The following is an 18,408-nucleotide window of genomic DNA, read 5'->3' as shown; positions in this document are numbered from 1 at the left end:
TTCAGGGTGTAATGCATATTCTTTCACATATAGCTTACTTTAGGTGTCAGCTCATGCTTGCATGTGTTATTGGAGCCCTTTGTCCATTCCAAAGTTAGGGCAAGCTTCTATTTCCTTCCCAAGAGTTTGGCTTTTCTGCCTTCCCCTCCCCCACTACAGTTTTAGGCAGGGGGAATAGAACTTTGACTTTCTAGAACTATGAGCATTTCTGGAAGTTGCCAGACACTTGGAGGTTCTCAGATTGATGAGGTATTTCCCCGCCTTGGCTATCTCCTGTCTTTGCACTGGTTAGATTTTTGGTTCAATCTGTTTGTAACTGTGAAAGCACCCTAAATTCAAGGCCAAGTGACAGGCACCTGTCTGCTTAGGCTATTCTTTCCTTGTATATTTGCACCCCACCATGTTGAGTTGATGACTTGAGATCTAGAAAGTTCTCTGTTTTTGAACCATAGAACTTTCACAGAGCAAACTGGGGAGGTAGTTGCTTCTGCCTACAAAATAAACTCCTTCTAAGGATATGTGATCATGTGAAGTTTGAACCTACCTAGAGCCTCAGTATGACCTTAGCAGTAGTCAAGATTTCTCTCAACCATTTCCCAAGGAGCAAAATATGTTAAATGTCTGTCATTGCTAGAAACTGATAAGATACCAAGGACAAAACAGTGAACAAGGCAGACATGTTTTCTCTCCTTACAGAGTTTTTGGTTTTTTTTTTTTTAAACAGGCAAGTACAGAGAGGTCTGATAATGCATGAGAGTACCACCCCATCAGTGTGTGCACATGTGGACAGTCTAGTGATGGGATGAAGTAGGGATGCATATGGAGGAAGCTATTTTCGAGGCAAGAGTCAGAGATGGAGAGATTTCCTGAAACGAGCCAGTTAGGAGAGAAGAATGAAATGTTTTGTGCAACTACATCGGGGTTTGCTGCAGTGTTGAAGGACAGTGTGTGAGTGAGAAGAAAATAACATGAAAACGGCAAGAGAGGGAGCATACTGCAGGAGCACTCAGTTGGCCTAAGGTTGGAATGTGAAGCCGGTGGGGGGTAAATTCTGAAGCCTTAGAGGTGAGATGCCAGCTCATCCTCTTGCATAAAGACTGAATAATTTATCCTGGTGTCAATCTGGAGAGCCACCAAGTGCTCAGCAGGGGCTTGGCTAGGGCATGTGTACATTTTAGAGAGAGAACTCTCTTGTGAAAAGAACAGATTGGAGGGGGCAGGGTTGAAGGAAGCTCTATTAGGGATTCGGGTGAAATGATATGAGGGGAGGGTACAGATAGTTAATGGAGAGCAGGCATTGGGGTAGATTTAGAGTAGTTTAGGGGGAGATGTGGTGAGACTTTAAGGTGTATGTGGGAGATATAGGGGAGAAGTGGCAAGGATGGCATCCAGGTTTCTAGTCATGGTGGGACGACGGCACTTCACTCAGAGGAGTGGTGGGGAGGGGAACGGGGAGATGACTTGAATAGGAGCTTCGTTGAGGCATGCCTGTGGACTGTCTAGTGGGGTGTTCTTAGCCTGAACCCAAGTGTCTTATTGAATGTGCAGGTCTGAAATTTGGGTTGCTGCATAGCGAGCAGGTAGTGTAACTGTAAGACCCAGGCATAGTGTGCTCCTGCCTTTGAATGGGGAAACAGGGCTAGGTTCGTACGCAGGGCTGTTGTTGCTGTCCTCGACACACAAGGGCCAGGCAGAGTGGGATTGCCAGCTAACAGGAAACCTTAGGTCATTTGTACTATGGACAGGAATTGCTTTCTCTATTTTTTAAGAAACTTCAAAACAAATGTCTTTTCCAGGGACATTTTCTCCTGCTGACCAAACAGCTGGGCTGTTTTGTGGTGGCCTTGCTGGCTTATAGCCAGACCCCCCTGTGCTGTCTTGGCATCTTGTGTTATGTTACCATCAACATGAAAGCAGTGCCCTTTCTGCATTATTCTGCACATTAATCAGCTGCTGTGACCTTCTCTGTTGGTGTAGAGCAGCCTGTGTCACAGGGTCATTTATAGTTTCATCAGCACTAACATTTCAAAGTTGCTTGTGTTCTGAGCAGACCGCTCCAGTCATTTTTCCTTTATACTCCTTTGATACAGTGTGAGGGTTTTTTGTTTTGGCTTATTTTAAGAATTCACTGTATTACAGTTGAGATGCCTTATATTGAAAGAATGTCAATAGAAAAGATTATGAATAGGAATATACAGAGTATGGTGTGTGTGATGTAGACAGAGGTAAGTCCAGGATGGAATCCTTAGCACACAGTGTTATTAACCAGGGGCAGAACAAGAAACCTACAGGAGACCCTGGGGGGAGAGAGTGGGTGACTGGAAGACTGAAGCAAGCCAGGGAGTGGACGTGCCTTGAGACCTTCTCATTGCCTTCTGTGGTCTTTACATTGCCACAAGGAAGGTTTCTCAAGCTCATCCGATGCACTTTGTTCCCAGACCTCAAATCTTGTTCTCCAAGGCAGTCCTGACTTCTTTGATTAGACAGTGGTGGTGAGTGGTTACATGCTTGGCACCAGTATCTTGCTAGCTGTTTCTAGGCCTTTCAGTAAAATATGAATTTGCTTTGTTTAAAGAGAAATCAAATAGGGCATCAACTCAATATTTCCTATCAAAATTGCAGTTTTATGCTTATTTAATATTTGAAATCTTTGTTATGTTGGAAGTCTTTTGAGAAATGACGTGAGCAGGCCCCTGCTGCCAGGGACTCAGGTAGGCTAACTGCAGATCTTCACCTCTCCCCCCATCCCTCCAAGCCCAGCAGTCATACAGTCCCATCCCTAGCCTTGCAGCAGACTACCTGCTGTACTCCCTGCCCCACCTCCCCCCCCTTCTTCTCTAGTGGATCCCACAGATCCCGGCTACTTCCTCCCGCTCATTGTTGTCTCCCAGCCCTCAGCTTCTGTAACCCACAGGCCTCTAGCCAGGGAAGCAAGGAAGCTCACTGCAGATCTTCACCTCTCTCTCCATCCCTTCATGTCCCCTAGTCTCATCCCCTGCTCTATCTCAGACCTCCTGTGGCCTCTCTTCACTCTTTGCTCTTACTCTTAGAGGACAAACTAAGCAGATCCTGGTGGACACCCTGCTTTCCTCCCTCCACAGTCCTTCCCAGTTTCTAAGCCTTAGGTCCCAATACCCAGAAACACATTTTACCTGGAATCCCCAGTGCCCACACTATCAGGACCCCAGAAAATTTTCCTACAGGCAACACTCTCCTAAGAATCAGAAATGAAGGAATAAAACACCCACCCAACAAAGATAAAACTATATATCCACACCTAGAATTAAAATCTTTCCAAACTCAGATGTCACTATGCCAGCATAAAATCACAGTTAGTAACAACCAGGACTATATGTCTCCATGAAGTCCAGCAATCCTACCACAGCAGGCCTTGAGTGTTTCATTATAGTTGAAACACAAATAAAAGACCTCAAAACAACCCTTATGTATATGATAGAGGTCTTAAAAAGAGTAAGTCATTTAAAGAAATCTATGAAAATACAAACATTGGAAAAAAATAAAGTAGTTCATGACCTGAAAGTGGAAATAGACTCAATATGGGAAATCTGGAAATGAAAAATGTATGATCTGGAAAAGGAACCTCAGGGGTAATCCTCACCAACAGAATACAAGAGATGAGTGAGAGAATCCCAGACACTGAAGACATCGATACTTCTATCAAGAAATGGTCATCTAAAACTCTCCTGCCCCCAAACATCCAGGAAATCTGGGACAATATGAAAAGACCAAATATAAGAATAATAGCAATAGAGGAAAGAGAAGAAACATAGATAAAAGGCACAGAAAATATTTTCAGCAAGGACATATCCCTAACCTAAAGAATGAGATGCCTATCAAAGTACAAGAAGCATACAGAATAAAAAATAGACTGGACCAGTAAAGAAAGTTTCCTCGGCACATAATCAAACACAGAACAACGATTATTAAAAGCTGCAATAAAAAAAAAAAAGAAGTAACATATAAAGGAAGACACCTGACTTCTCAGTGAAGACCCTAAAAGCCAGAAGAGCCTGGATGGATGCACTGCTACTCTAATAGACCAAAAATGCTACGCCAGACCACCATATCCTGCAAAACTTTTAATCAGCATAGATGGAGAAAATAAGACATTCTATGATAAAACCAAATTTAAGCAATATGTACCTACAAATCCAGGCATACAGAAGGTTCTAGAATGTAAACCCCAACATAAAAATGTTATCTACATACAAGAAAACACAAAATAAATAATCCCAGACCCCAAAAAATCAAAAGAGTAGAAGCATGTGTACACGCATGCACACACACACACACACACACACACACACACACACACACTTCACAATAACAACATAACAGGAATCAACACTCATTGGTCATTGTTATCTCTCAACATCAATAGTCTTTAAAAGACAAAAACTAACAGATTAGTTGTGTGAAAACAGTCCATTTTTCTGCTGCATCAAAGAACTATACCTTAACATTAAGGACAGACATCACCCCAGCGTAAAGTTTAGGAAAAAGATATTCCAAGCAGATGGACCTAAGAAACAAGCTGGTATAGCCATTTTGACAAAATAGACTTCAAACCAAAACTAATAATAAGAAATAGGGAAGGAGACTATATATTCATTAAAGGAAAAATCCACCAGGTGGACATTGCAGTTCTTAACATCTATGCTCCAAACACAAGGGAACCCAAAGAAATACTGCAGCTTAAATCACATATTGACCCACCACACTGATAGTGGGAGACTTTAATACCCCACTCTCCAATAGACCATCCAGACAAAAACTGAACAGAAATACTGGAACTAATTGAGGTTATAAACCAAACAGACAAACTTAAGCAACTTTTCACCAAGACACAAAGGACTATGCCCTTTTTTCTTAGCACCTTATGAAACTTTCTTCAAAATTCACCACATACTTGGACACAAAGCAAGTCTCAGATACAAGAAAATTGAAATAATATCCTGAATAGTATCTGACCACCACGATTAAATCTGGATATCAACAAGAGAAAACTTATAAACAATGAAACTGAACAACTCTCTACTGAATACAAAATGGGTGAAGACAGAAAGTAAAAAATAAAGGCTTTCTGGAATTGAAAGAAAATGAGTACACAACATACCCAAACTTATGGCTGTTCTAAGAGACAGGTTCTTAGCACTAAGTGTCTACATTAACACACACACACACACACACACACACACACACACACACACACACACACACACATACACAATGGAGAGATCGAATACTAGCAACTCAACAACATACCTCAAAGCTCTAGAACAAAATTAGGGAATCACACCCAAAATCAAGAAGTAAAATGATAGAAAGAACCAATGAAACAAAAAGTTGGTTCTTTGAGGAAATCAGTAAGATTGATAAACCTTTATCCAAATTAACTAAAGGCAGGAAGAGAATATCCCAAATGACAAAATGAAAAATGAAAAAGGACACATAACAGCAGATACGAAGGAAATCCAAAGAATCATAGGGACATATTTCAAAAATACTTACTCCGCCAAATTAGAAAATCTAAAAGAAATGGATGGTTTTCTTGATACATATCACTTACCAAAGTTAAGCCAAGATCAGATAAGAAATTTAAGTTGACCTATAACTCCTGCTGAAATAGAAGCAGTCATTAAAAGTCTCCCAAACAACAACAACAACAAAGCAAGCTCAGGGCTAGACTGCTCACCAGACTCTCAAAGAAAAGTTAATGACAGTACTCCTCAAATTATTCCACAAAATAGAAACAGAAGAGTTATTGCCCAATTTATTTCATTTGCCCAAAGTTACCCTGATACTCAAATGATAGAAAGACCCAACAAAGAAAGACAATTACAGATCAATTAATTTATGAATATAGATGCAAAAATATGAATAAAATACTTGCATACAGCTCAAAGAGTACATCAAGAAGATTATCCACCCTGATCAAGTAGGCTTCATCCCAGAGATGCAGGCATGGTTTAACTTACATAAATTGATAAATGCAATCCACTTTGGTGGTTTGAATAGGAATTGCTCCCATAGGCTCATATATTTAAATGCTTGGTCATGAGGGAGTGGTAGGCATGAAGATTAGGAGCTGTGGGCTTGTTGGAGTAGGAATGGTCTTGTGGGAAGGAGTACATCATTGAGGGTGGGCTTTGGGGTTTCAAGGGCTCAAGCCAGGTCCAGTGGCTTTCTCTCTTCCTGCTACCTGTGGATTCAGATGTAGACTTCTCAGTTCCTTTTCAGCACCACGTCTGCCTATATGCCACCCTGCTTCCCACTGTGCTGATAATGCACTAGATGTATGAATTTGTAAGCAAGCCCCAATTAAGTGCTTTCCTTTATAAGAGCTGTGGTAGACATGGTGTATCTTCACAGCAACAGGACACTAAGGCAGTGGTTCTCAATCTTCCTAATGCTGTGGCCCTTTAATACATTTTCTCATGTTGTGGTGATCTCCCCCAACTGTAAAATTATTTTTTGCTATGAATCTTAATGTAAATATGTGATATGTAGGATATCTGATATGTGAAAGGGTTTTTTTGTTTTTGTTTTTATCTTGAAGGGGGTTGTGGCCCACAGGTTGAGAAATGCTGGCCTGAAACAGCCACCATATAAACAAACTGAAAGACAAAAAAACATATGATCATCTTATTAGATGCAGAAAAGATGTGTGGCAAAATCCAAAAACCCCTTCATAACACTATTTATTCAATGATAGGTGTGATCTCATGAAACCGAGAAGCTTTTGCATGGCAAAAGACACTGTCATTTAGATAAAGAGGCAGCCTACAGAATGGGAAAAGATTTTTACTACATGTCTGATAGAGAGCTAATATCCAAAATATATAAAGAACTCAGGAAACTAAATATGAGTAAAACCAGTAACTCAATTTAAAAATGCGGTGCAGACAGATCTAAACAGAATACTCAACAGAGGAAACTCAAATGACTAAGAAGCACTTAAAAAATGTTCAACTTTTTAGCCACCAAGGAAATGCAAATCAAAACTACTTTGAGATTCCATCTTACATCTCTCAGATGGCTAAGATCAAAACACAAGTGACAGCTCATGATGGTGAGGATGTGGAACAAGAGGAATACCCCTCCATTGATGGTAGGAGTGCAAAGTTGTACAGGCACTATGAAATCAGTGAGGTGTTTCCTCAGGAAGATGGGAGGTGATCTACCTCAAGATCTGGGTATACCATTCCTAGGCATATACCCAAAGGATGTTTCATCCTACCAGAGAGTCACTTGCTCAACCTGGTCACTGCTGCTTTATTCAAAACAGCTAGAAATTGGAATCAACCTGGATTTCCCTCAACAGAAGAATGCATAAAGAGCATGTGGTACATTTATACAATAGAGTATCATTCAGCCATTAAAAAAATAGCACCATGAAATTTGCAGGCAAATGAATGGAACTAGGAAAAAACAAACAAACAAACAAAAACCATCCTGAGTGAGGTCTCCCAGACACAGAAAGATAGATATGATATGTCTTCATCCACTTATATGAGGATATTATCTGTGAAGTTAATATAACCAAAGCTACAATCTATAAAGGAAGGGGCTAGTAGGACTAGATAGATCTCATTGGGAAAAGGAAGTAGAATAAATAGTTACGAAGGATGTGGGGACGTGAGTGAGAGGATCAAGTGGGAAAGCGGAGGGGAGAGGGAGTTGTGGTAGGAAATACAAGTGAAATAAAGGGCATTTGAGGGGTAGAATGGAAACCTAATACAATAGAAATTTCCCAGAATACATACATATATGAAGGCAATCTAAAAGAAATCACCAAATTATGGGGTGAGAATCCTAACTGACCGTATCTTGTCACCAAATGGAACCTTCCAGTACTGGGATTGTGTTACATCTATTTGAGGTGTTGACCAAAGGGTCCCTAACAATCCAGGCTGTTGCCAAGACTATAGGCTGTGCTCCACAAATTGACAGCAAGGCCCCATTGCTTAAGGCACACCTACATAACTAATTGAAGATTAGGATGTTGAGCAGTGCCTACATAGAGCCTTCACTCGTATGTTCCAACATCTCTGGTACAGGAATGAACTCTGCATGTTCTCACAGGAGAGGTAAATATCAAACGGGCCAGAAGTCCTAATCTACAGTGATGTCCTACCTATAAGATATGCTAGAGCAATGGTGGCACAAAGCTTGTGTGAGTAATTAACCAATAACATTTTTATTAAAGTTCACTCTATGAGACGAAACTCATATCCCTCACTGCTCGAGTGACCATGAACCTGAAACTAGATAGCTCAGGGACTTAGAATACAACCAAATACTTCTGCTCTAATGTAGAGATCAAGTTACTCCTAATGGTACTCCGGTGTGCTTGCATGTCAATGCCTTGTTCAGCTATCATCAGAGAAGCTTTCTCCAGCAGCAGATGGAAAAAACACAGTGCAGAAAGTAAGAGACCTGAGAACACCCAGCTTCAGTGGGATGTCTCCATTTGGTGTTGGCTAACCAGACTGGTGTGCTCTTCCCTGGGATGACTGTTTCTCCTACTCTTTGTTATTAGTTGCCTGTAGTTACTTGTGTATGGTTGAGGTTTCTTCCTCATCCACATTGGCGTGTCCATTGATGTTGTTAGTTCATATTTTGGCAGTCATGTTGGTGAGACTTCATGGGTGTAGCTTCTGATGTTCCTAAGAGACCTGATCTCACAGCAACCTCCCTGGTCCTCTTCTCCTACCTACGTTTTGTCCTTCCATCTTCCACAGACTGATTCTTTCCAAGTGCTTTCTTTGTTCTTCTGAAATGTACTGGTGTGGCCTTCTCGGATGATGTACTCTATCCCTGATTTCTGTCGTTACCCAGCTGTGATGTGATCTTCAACTCAAATTTCAGATGACTTTTAAACTTACTTGTCTGTCATCACCACACAGCTGTGTTTTAGTTTAAATACCTCAGTAAGAGCTTTGTCTAAGCCCTCACACCCTCTGCTCCCCAGCGTCAGTTGGTGGTTGTTGGGCCTGTGGTTCAGTCGCTGCTGGCAAAGGAGGGGATTCCCGGGGTAGGTAGATTCCGTGTAGAAGGCAAAGGCTTTTCTTCTAGCTCTTCTTCATTTCAGAATTACATGTTTACTGGAATTTGTGTATGTGCTTACATGTATGTACATGTGTGTACCTATGTACTGTATGCATGCATATCTGTATATATGTATGTGTGTATACATATAGACACATGCACACACTTATGTATGTGACATGAAAGCTGAAGGGGGATAAGGGGAAGAAGTGACCAAGGAGGGAGGTGGATGGAGGTTGTCTTAGGCTTTTTGTTGCTGCAACAAAACGCCTTGACCAAAAAGCAAGTGGAGGAGGAAAGGATTTGAATTATGCTTCTATATTCCTGCTCATTATTGAAGGAAGTCATGACAGGAGCACACACAGGGCAGGAAGCTGGAGGCAGAAGCTAACGTAGAGGCCATGGAGGGGTGCTGCATACTGTTGCTCCCGTGGCTTACTCAGCCTGCCTCCTTATAAAAACTCAGGACCAGCAGCTCAGGGATAGCACCAACTATAGCAGGCTGGGCCCTGCACATCAATATCAAATTAGGAAAATGCTGTACATCTGGTCCTTATGAAGGGGCTTTCCCAACTCAGGTTTTCTCCTTTCAGATAACTCTAGTTTTTGTGTCAAGTTGACTTAAGACTAACCAGCACAGTGGTGGAATGAAGTAAATATGATTGAGATAGTGATCTTCGTATGAAATGTCATCATAAAACCCATTCTTTAGTACTACAAACTTAATTTTTTAATTGGACGGTCAATTGAAGGTATGCAAGGTTGAAGTTGTAGAGGAAAGGCCTGATGCTGTGGCTGATGGGATGAGCACAGGAAGAACGTGAAGTCCGCTGGGGTAGGCCGGGCTGGCATCCCAGCTCCTCACAGGCCGTGGAATAGAGTTATACAAGCATATGCTGCATACATTAGTATAACATGTGAGGCATATATGTGTGTGTATATCTCATATATGTGATACATGGGGAAATTGAAGAGTTTTGATAATCACTATGTGTCTTAGAAGAGAATATAGGACTTATATTGAGAATTGTCAGATTTTAATAAAGATTATAATTATGTATTGTTTATGGAATTGTGCTACTTAAAATATGAGGGGCAATAATTAGACAAATGAGCTAGGGCCTGTGAGTTGAGAAGTGGAGATGTCTGTGTCCAAAACTCAACAAAATCCTGTATTAAAACTACTAATTCCACCTGACATTTTCTTTTAAGATCATAGCAATACACTCCAGAACAGTTCTGAGTTCTTGGTTACAATATGACAAACTAGAAGTACAGAATAGAATATAAGGGAAAGGGTCTCATCAATATAACATGTTTGATTTGTACCTGAGTTGTAAGATGTCACTGTAGTCTTGAAGTGTATGGATGGTCTGATTTGGGCGATGCTGCTGTCAGCTAACCATGTCCTAACGTAGTGTCCAGAAGAAGCCTACACAGAAAGAATCTAATGTTCCTTAAGGTGTTTGACCACAAAGGACACAGGTACAGACTTAAGGACACCCTTGATTGACATGTTTAGGCCCATGATTACAGTACAAAACTTACAAGAAATTACATGAGTGTTTTAAGTGTTTTCTTAATGAGAGACTTAAGAAGATGAGAGGTCTCAATAATTTACAAGTGACTGAACTAAATGGCAAAATACATGGAAAAGCTTAGGAAACCTTAATGGAAATAAAAACAATGAGAAATGGATCCATATTAGCTAAGATACAGCACAAGGAGCCTGTGTTGTTCTAAACACATCCGCTGGTTCAGAAGAGGATGGGAACAGAGCGGAGCTGTGAATAACGTGGCAGAGCAGAGCCCAGGGAGGTCCAGTGACAGCAGTCAGCATAACAGCCATAGTTGGTCTTCACATGCATTTCTGTTCCTAGCATTTGCTGTTCTTAATGTGTGCCCTTTTCAGCCTCCTTCATCAAGTCTGAGATAGACTTTCAAGCCAATTTAGAGGAGTTGTATAGTTGGTCTCATTAAATGCTGCATGTGAAAATAATGATGTGGCTGATTTTATTTTATGAAACAGGTAAGTAAATATTATTTTTAATTTTTTTGTAATAAATCATGCTTTTTTTTGGTTACTAGTACCAATAATAAGCAATTCTTGGCTTCCTGGGAGAGTCAGTGTCCTGTAGTGCCGAGAAGGATGAGAGCACAACACAGATTGCTGACAGAAACGACCCACTTAGAGTAGACAGACCTCCCAATGCAGAGATTCCTGTATTGTGTCTAGCAAATTCATCTGAAACTGTGAGGCTTAGAGCTTCCTTCCAGCCCACATGCTGAAACAAATTGCTATAGAATATAGAGATAATGTAAAACTTACTTTCTCTGTAATATTTGTGTGTTAATGCTTTTAATTTTTACCATATTTTAAGGCATTTTTTCTTCATTTTCCTAGGGAGTTGGTCTTTCAGTTCATGGGCAATTCCGAGTGGCTACAGAAAGATCTGTCTTTGCAATGCCAGAAACGGGAATAGGTAAAAATACCAGAATGTTTTTGTAATTACTTTTGAATTACATTCCTTTACTGTATTTCAAATATTTTAAATATGTACATATGGAGCCAAAAGAATCCATGTGAAATACAACAATAAAAAAATTTGTAAGATACTCTATGTTAGCTCAGTTATTATATATCATATAAGAATATTTATCTGAAGATATTAGCACCGTGTAGATAAGGGAAATTTTCCTCACATTTCCATCTGTGACACGTTGAGCATTTCATAGATCAATGTTACTATTTTCTGTGCAAAAGAGAGTTGTTCCCGTAGGGTTGTTGAAAGGGCTCTTGTTTCTTCACTGAATGGCCTTTGTCTCTGTCAAATGGCTGTGCCGCCCATGTTGGTCGCTAAGTGTCATGCTGTCTTGATTGCTCTTGCCTTATAGTAACTCTTGAAATCAGGTAGTGATAACCTCCCAACTTTATCTCTACTCCGCAGATTTTTTCAATTACATAGATCATTGGTATTTCTGTATAAAGTTTAGTTTGTAAGTTCCACCTAAAATGCCTCCTGTTACTGTATTTGGCAAATCTATAGTCTATCAATTAGGTGGAATTGACTTATTACATGTGTGTTCTATGTGTATGTATTTGTGTGAGGGAGGGTGTGTGTGCACATGCATACTGTGTGCCTGTACATGTGGAGTGGAGAGGTCTGACTTCGGTGTAGTTCTCTGTTGCTCTCTACCTTATTCTTTGAGATGGGTCTTTCATTGAATCTGAAGCTAGCTCATGTAACCAGACTGACCAACAACCTGTGTCCACCTTCTCAGAGTTGGGATTGCAGCCATGTGCCACCACACCCAACTCTCAACATGGGTGCTGGGTATCTAAGCTCTGGTACTCATGTTTGCACGGCAAACACTTTACCAACTGAAGTATCTCCTCAGCCCAGGAATTGGCATCTTGGTAAGATGCTGTCTTTAGACCCGTGAGTAAGTGAATTTTTCCAAATCTTTCCAAAGTTTTATAGTGTGATGGTCTTACACATACATTACTAGAATTCTGCCTGTTTCCTATTGCTTGATATTGTAGATAATGTTTTTCATTTTTTAATTGAAACTCTTTTTTCCATAGGATATATTTTGTGGTTTTCCCTCCCTCAACTTCTCCCAGAATCCTTACCACTTAACTTTATGCTCTCTCTTTCTTTCCTTCAAAAAGAAAAAAAAACCATGAAAACAAAATAGACAAACAAGCCCTCTGCACGAAAACATAAAATGAAAATCAAAACAAATCTTTCTTTCAAGAAAAAAAAGACAAAAATGAAAATAAAACTACAAAAGATAGATAATCCCTCCACACAAAAAACATAAAACCAAAAATCAAAACAAACAGGTAAAAGACCAATAAAGAAAGAGAAAAAAAAGTTAAAGCAAAGAAAATGAAACAAAAGTCCACAAGAATACCATTGAGTTCATTTTGTAGTGACCCAGGCCTGGGGCTACCCTGTGTGGTGGCTTGACATGCCCAGTAACACTCCACTGAAGAAATCTGGTGTTCCCGCCCAGCAGGTCTCAGCTGCAGTTAGCTTTTTTAGGGTTGTGACCACTTGCCCCTCTCAGTACTGAGACCCCCATATAGCCTGAACCTATACCAGTCTTGTGCAGGTGGCTCTAGTCTCTCTGAGTTCATATGTGCATTAGTCCTGTTGTGTCCTGGAGTCATCCTCCACCTCTGCTCTCCACAGTCTGTCTGCCTCCTCTTCCTTAGATCCTGGGCCTCGAGGAAGAGGAGTTTGGTAAAGCTGTCCCATTTAGGGCTGAATGTCCCAAAGTGTCTGTCGCTCTGCACATTACTTCCTCCTTGGGAGCTCCTCTTCTCCTCCCTTATGCTTTACTGGGCACCAGCCTCTGTGGTCATTCAGATTACAGTCCAGATATCGAAAGCTTGCAAGCTAACATCTGCATATAAGAGAAAACATAGTATGTGTCTTTTTGGCTCTGGTCACCTCACTCAGAATGATTGTTTTCTAGCTCCATTGTGTAAATGCACCACATTTTCATTATCCATTCATCCATAGGTATTTGCAGTTATAGTTGTTACGAACAGAGCAGAAATGAACACGGTAGAGCAAGTGACTTTGTAGTAGCGTAAGGTGTCTCTTGGCTGTTATACCCAAGAGTGGTTGACCTCAATCTTCACGTATTGATTTCTTCATACTAAGGATCCGCCACATTGATTTATATAGTGGCTGTACAAGTTTGCACCTTCACCATCAATGATTAAGTGTGCCCCTTTCCCCATATCTTTGCCAGTATGAACTATCATTTATTTTATTGATCTTGGTCATTCCGATAGGTGTAAGATGAAATCTCAAAGTAGTTTTAATTTATATTTAATTTTTTTCACCATTCAAACCAAGAAAACATTTTTTTTTCATTTAAAAAAGTTTTAGGACACATAAAACAAGGCAACATTTATTCCTTATTCTCGTCTTCTGGCATGGGTCTGTGGGTGGCTCCCCTACTGTTGCACTGTTGCTCTCTGCACAGCGTTACTGTCACTGGTCCCTTCCACCTCCGTGCTGTCACCCCCTCCTGCCTTCTTCACCGTTCTGCTGCCTCTCTGATGTTTCTTCAAGGTGTATCTGCCTGTCTCCATCGGATGGTTTCCTCATCTTTCTTCTCCTCCGCTTTGTTCACCACTTGTTCTTGCCCTGACTGCGCTCAGCTTGCTCTGCTGCCTCCTCCTCCCTCTCCTGCTGCCCTTTTCCGGCCTGTTCATCCACCTGTGCAATGTCAGCTGCACATTTCCCCATGTCTACTTCTCCCTTCAGACCGCACAGCCTTTTAACTTCACTGTTTCCAGGAATTTCCTCTTCTTCTCCTGGTGTCGCTCCTCTATCTGAGGAAGCTCAGCTTCTGGTTTCCACCGATGCACCATTAGGGACTGGACCTGTCACTTGAGGTACTACATGCTAGCTATTGTGACAACCGACTGCACGTCAGGTACCGCACTCTCATGGAGGATCTCTCTGACGAGGCGGTGGTTTCTCTGGAAACAGGCGGTGGCTGTACGCTTCATTGAAAAGCCATGGTCATGATCATTGGCTCCTCAGCAGGCTGACGCTCATAGCAGGCTCTCCTGTCTCCATGCAAGACTGTCTCTGTCCACTTTCTTGCTCTAATGCAGCTTCTGCCTGGCTTTTTGCCTTAATATACACAAGGTGTGCAGGGGAATTGTGGTAGGCCTTCATAGGCTCGTTGTACTCTACCTTTTCCGCTTCGCATTAATTTAAACATTCTTGTTTCTCTTCATCAATGAGACCTCGCCACCTGCCACCAATAATCTTGCCAGTCTCCCACAACTTTAGGTCAGGGTGGGAAGCCTTTACTTGGTCCCAGACCTTTCTGCTGTACCTCATGCAGGGCAGCAGTGGCTTCTCCGGTGGCTCTGGAGACACCGCAGGCTGAAAAGGCGCCCACAGCTGGGCTTGGCTTCCCTTTGTAATTTATATTTTCTAATGACTAAGGATGTTGAGCATTTCTTTACATGCTTCTCAGCCATTTGTGTTTCATTTTTGAAGAACTCTATGCTTAGTCCTGTACCTTACTTTTAAAATTGGGTTATTTGTTTTGCTAATGTTTAGATTTGCTTGTTTCTGTTTTTAGTTCTGTATATCTTCTAGTACTGACCCTCTATCAGATATACCAATTACTAACGATTTTCACCCATTTTGTAGGCTGATACTTTGCCGTATAGAAACTTTTCAATCTAATGAGGTCTCATTTATTAATTGTTGATCTTAGAGCCTCTGTTATCAGTGTCCTGTTCAGAAAGTGCTTTCTGTTGCCAAGGAGTCCAAGGCTTTTTCCCACTTTCTCTTGTATCAGATTCAGAGTATGTGGTTTTCTGTTGATATCCTTGATCTGTTTGGATCTGAGTTTTGTGCAGAGTGATAGGGATCTATCTGCATTTCATTACAAGCCGACACCCAGTTTGACCAGCACCATTTGTTGAAGATGCTATTTTTTCTCCAGTGTGTATTTTTGATGACTTTGTTAAAATTCAGGTGCCTATAGGTGTGTGGGCTTATGCCTTTATTTCTTTATATAAACTTTAGAGACAGGGTATTGTAAGTGACTCAGGTGCCCATTCAAAGGCCTTTGAACCTGTGATCCTTCTGTGCCTGCCTCCGCCTTAGCTACAAGTATAGACCTGTGCATTAAGCTATTCGTTCATTTTAAATTATTTTAATTTAGTTTCCATTTCTGCATTTTAAACTTTTATCTTTCTGCAAAATTTAATCTGCATTTATCATTTCTAAATATTTTTCAGTGTATGCATGTATTCATCTATGTAAATGTGACTTGAGTTGCTAAAACTGTAAGTTCTCTGTCTTTATACTTTTTGAACATATGATCAAATTCTTACATTTATGTCAGTTTCAATTGATTTAGTTTCACTATGCATTGCATTTTTATGCCATATTACATGTCTAGTTTTTGTTGTTGTTGTTGTTGTTGTTTTTCTCTTTGAAATAGGGTCTTTATGGACTAGACTGTCCCACAAGTGTAGGGACTAAAGGTGCGCACCACTGGATGGCTGGTGTGCTGCCCAGTTTTATGAGTTTTCTGTCAACATGAGACAAGCTAACATTACCTGAGAGGAAAGATCCCTAGCTAAGAAAACGCCACCATAAGATGGGGTTGTAAGCAAATCTGTAGGGCATTTCTTAACAGTGATTGATGGGAGAGGGCCCAGCCCATTCTGGACGGCCCTGGGTTCTATAACAGAGCAGGCTGAGCAGGCCATGGAGATGAAGCCAGTCAGCAGCACCCCCTGTGGCCTCTGCATAGGCTCCTGCCTCCAGGTTGCTGTCCTGGTTGAGTACCTGCCCCAACTTTCTTCAGTGATGGACCGTGGATGTGGAAGCATAAGCCAAACAAATTCCTCCTTCCCAAGTTACTTTTGGCCATGGTGTTTTATCAGAGCAATAGTCCCTAACTAAGACACTAAGACGCTAATCATTTTTTTTTTAAATCTTAAATGCAGCTTTTGTTTTGTTAGGTGTTGCATACTTCTGAAAGGTTTTTATTGTTTTGGAGTTTTCCCCCTCGCTCCCTAGCTTGTTTGGCTCCACCTCTTTCTTTTTGTTGGCACTATGTAGCCCCGACTGGTCCTGTCTGGCCTTGAGTTTACAGAGATCTGCCTACCTGTACTTCTTGATGGCTGGCATTCAAAGTGCACCATCACTCCTGGTATTTAAGGTTTTCAGTTCGTACAGATGTTCTTATACTTTCTTCTAGGATGAATGCAGTTTCTTGGAAACCCTTTGGTCTTGTTAGATGTTTTGGGTTTGGTTGGTTTTGTTTTCATGTAGGATGAGGACAGTGCTTTAAGCTACTGTTAATTATTTCCTTGTACAGAGGCAAGGTCTTCCTTTGTGCCTCCCAGTGTACAAACTGTTGCTCTTCATCTTGTTGGTGGGACCCATATTCTCAGGCCTCTCTGACTTTCTACTTAGTTCTTGGTATCCATCGTCTAGGCTCAGACCCTTTCCTCACACTGTACTGATGAGCTCTACCGTGAGCCCCTGATCAGGAGGCCTGAGGGGTAACTAGGGATAGCACCAAACTGTTACATGTGTGCTTTGGAGTGGAGGCTGATCAGGAAAGAAACCTTGCAGTTGAAGGGATGTGAGTCCAAAGCTTTGTGGCTTTGCTGTGCAGAGATGCTTACTAGCCATGTGACTGTATAAAAGGCAGATCTAGAGTTTGGTATTGCAAGGGGAAAGGTACAACTGACTTTGAGACTATTTGTCAACTTGAGCCTCTTTGACAAAAACCGTAGGCTGATTGGCTTAAAATGCACAGTGATTCTCGCATTTCTAAAGGCGGAAAGCCAAGATCAAGGTGTTAGTAAGCTTGGTTTCCCCTGATTCTCATCCCTCAGCTTACAGATGGCCACCTCCTTGCCACATCTTCACATGGCCTCTGTGTGTGTATCTTCCTGTAAGGATAGTTCTGTTGGGTTAGGGCATCCCGCTTGCAGTCTGACATACCTAAAGCTCAGTCTCTACGTAATGTAGTTACATTGTGGGCTAAGGCTTCAACATACAGACTTGGGCTCCAATTCTGTCAGTAACGGATTAAACAGCACATAGGTTTTGATGTTTTTGTTTTAAGCCACAGAAGTCAAGGAAAATAACTTGGTGGGCATCTTAATAATCTCTGCGTAGTCTGCATAGTCTCTGCAGAACTCAGAGATCAAGCCAAGTAGAAACAGTGAGATGAAAAGAAGGGCTCACTGTGCGTCAGGGCCTGGGGCCATGCCTTGCAGGATAAGGGAATGTTTTAGGATAGGAGACTCTTCCTGTGTTCAGAATGCCACTGAGGATCCTGTAAGTAGGTCAGTGTTGGGCAGGCGAAGAGACAAAAGCAACTGGGGTTTAGAGGGTGATCATAAGAGATGTAACTAAAAAGTATTTGGACATTTATGATTTGATTAAGGTGGATGTTGTACTCTAAGAGAAAACGTAGCCACTGGGAAAAAAATTAAGAAATGTGAAATAAGACTGATCAGGATTCACGTTTTAAAATATCATACTTCCTGAGCATGGTAACCCATACCTATAATCCCAGTACTAGGGAGGTTCGGGCTGAGGAAAGAGATCACAAGTTCAAGGCCATTCTGGGTTACTCTGTAAGACTCTCTCAAGTTAACAACAGAACAGTTCTGTGCATACTGTTTGGAAAGCAAACCTTTTGTCAGTTGCATTGGGTGTTGTTTTTAAGTACCATCCACCTTTTGTTTTGAGACATGGTCTCTCCACTAGCCTGGAGCTCACAGGTCAAGGTCACCTAGCTGGCCTGGAGCTCAGC

The 18,408-nt window shown here is 41.3% G+C and overlaps 1 protein-coding gene and 1 pseudogene across 4 annotated transcripts in view; one reads left to right on the top strand and one right to left on the bottom strand.

Annotated features, from left to right (window-relative positions):
- The window catches only part of HIBCH (3-hydroxyisobutyryl-CoA hydrolase), a 66,584-nt gene that overhangs the window by 26,936 nt on the left and 21,240 nt on the right, over positions 1 to 18,408 (top strand). For all 3 annotated transcript variants that reach the window (XM_084778375.1, XM_084778374.1, XM_084778373.1), the window contains one exon: positions 11,477 to 11,555. In XM_084778375.1, the coding sequence (XP_084634501.1) occupies positions 11,477 to 11,555 (79 nt within the window). The remainder of the gene's footprint in view (positions 1 to 11,476; positions 11,556 to 18,408) is intronic.
- LOC311595763 (SWI/SNF-related matrix-associated actin-dependent regulator of chromatin subfamily E member 1-like) lies at positions 12,356 to 16,777 on the bottom strand (annotated as a pseudogene). Its single transcript has 2 exons — positions 16,741 to 16,777; positions 12,356 to 14,977 (listed from the first exon to the last, which is right to left on the bottom strand). The product of its transcript is annotated as an SWI/SNF-related matrix-associated actin-dependent regulator of chromatin subfamily E member 1-like (transcript).

This window comes from Acomys minous (genome assembly GCF_964271855.1).
Source record: "Acomys minous genome assembly, chromosome: 4".
NCBI classification, from domain to species: Eukaryota; Metazoa; Chordata; class Mammalia; order Rodentia; family Muridae; genus Acomys; species Acomys minous.
The sequence above is the reverse complement of the archived record's forward strand: the minus strand, read 5'-3'. Positions and strand labels throughout refer to the sequence as shown.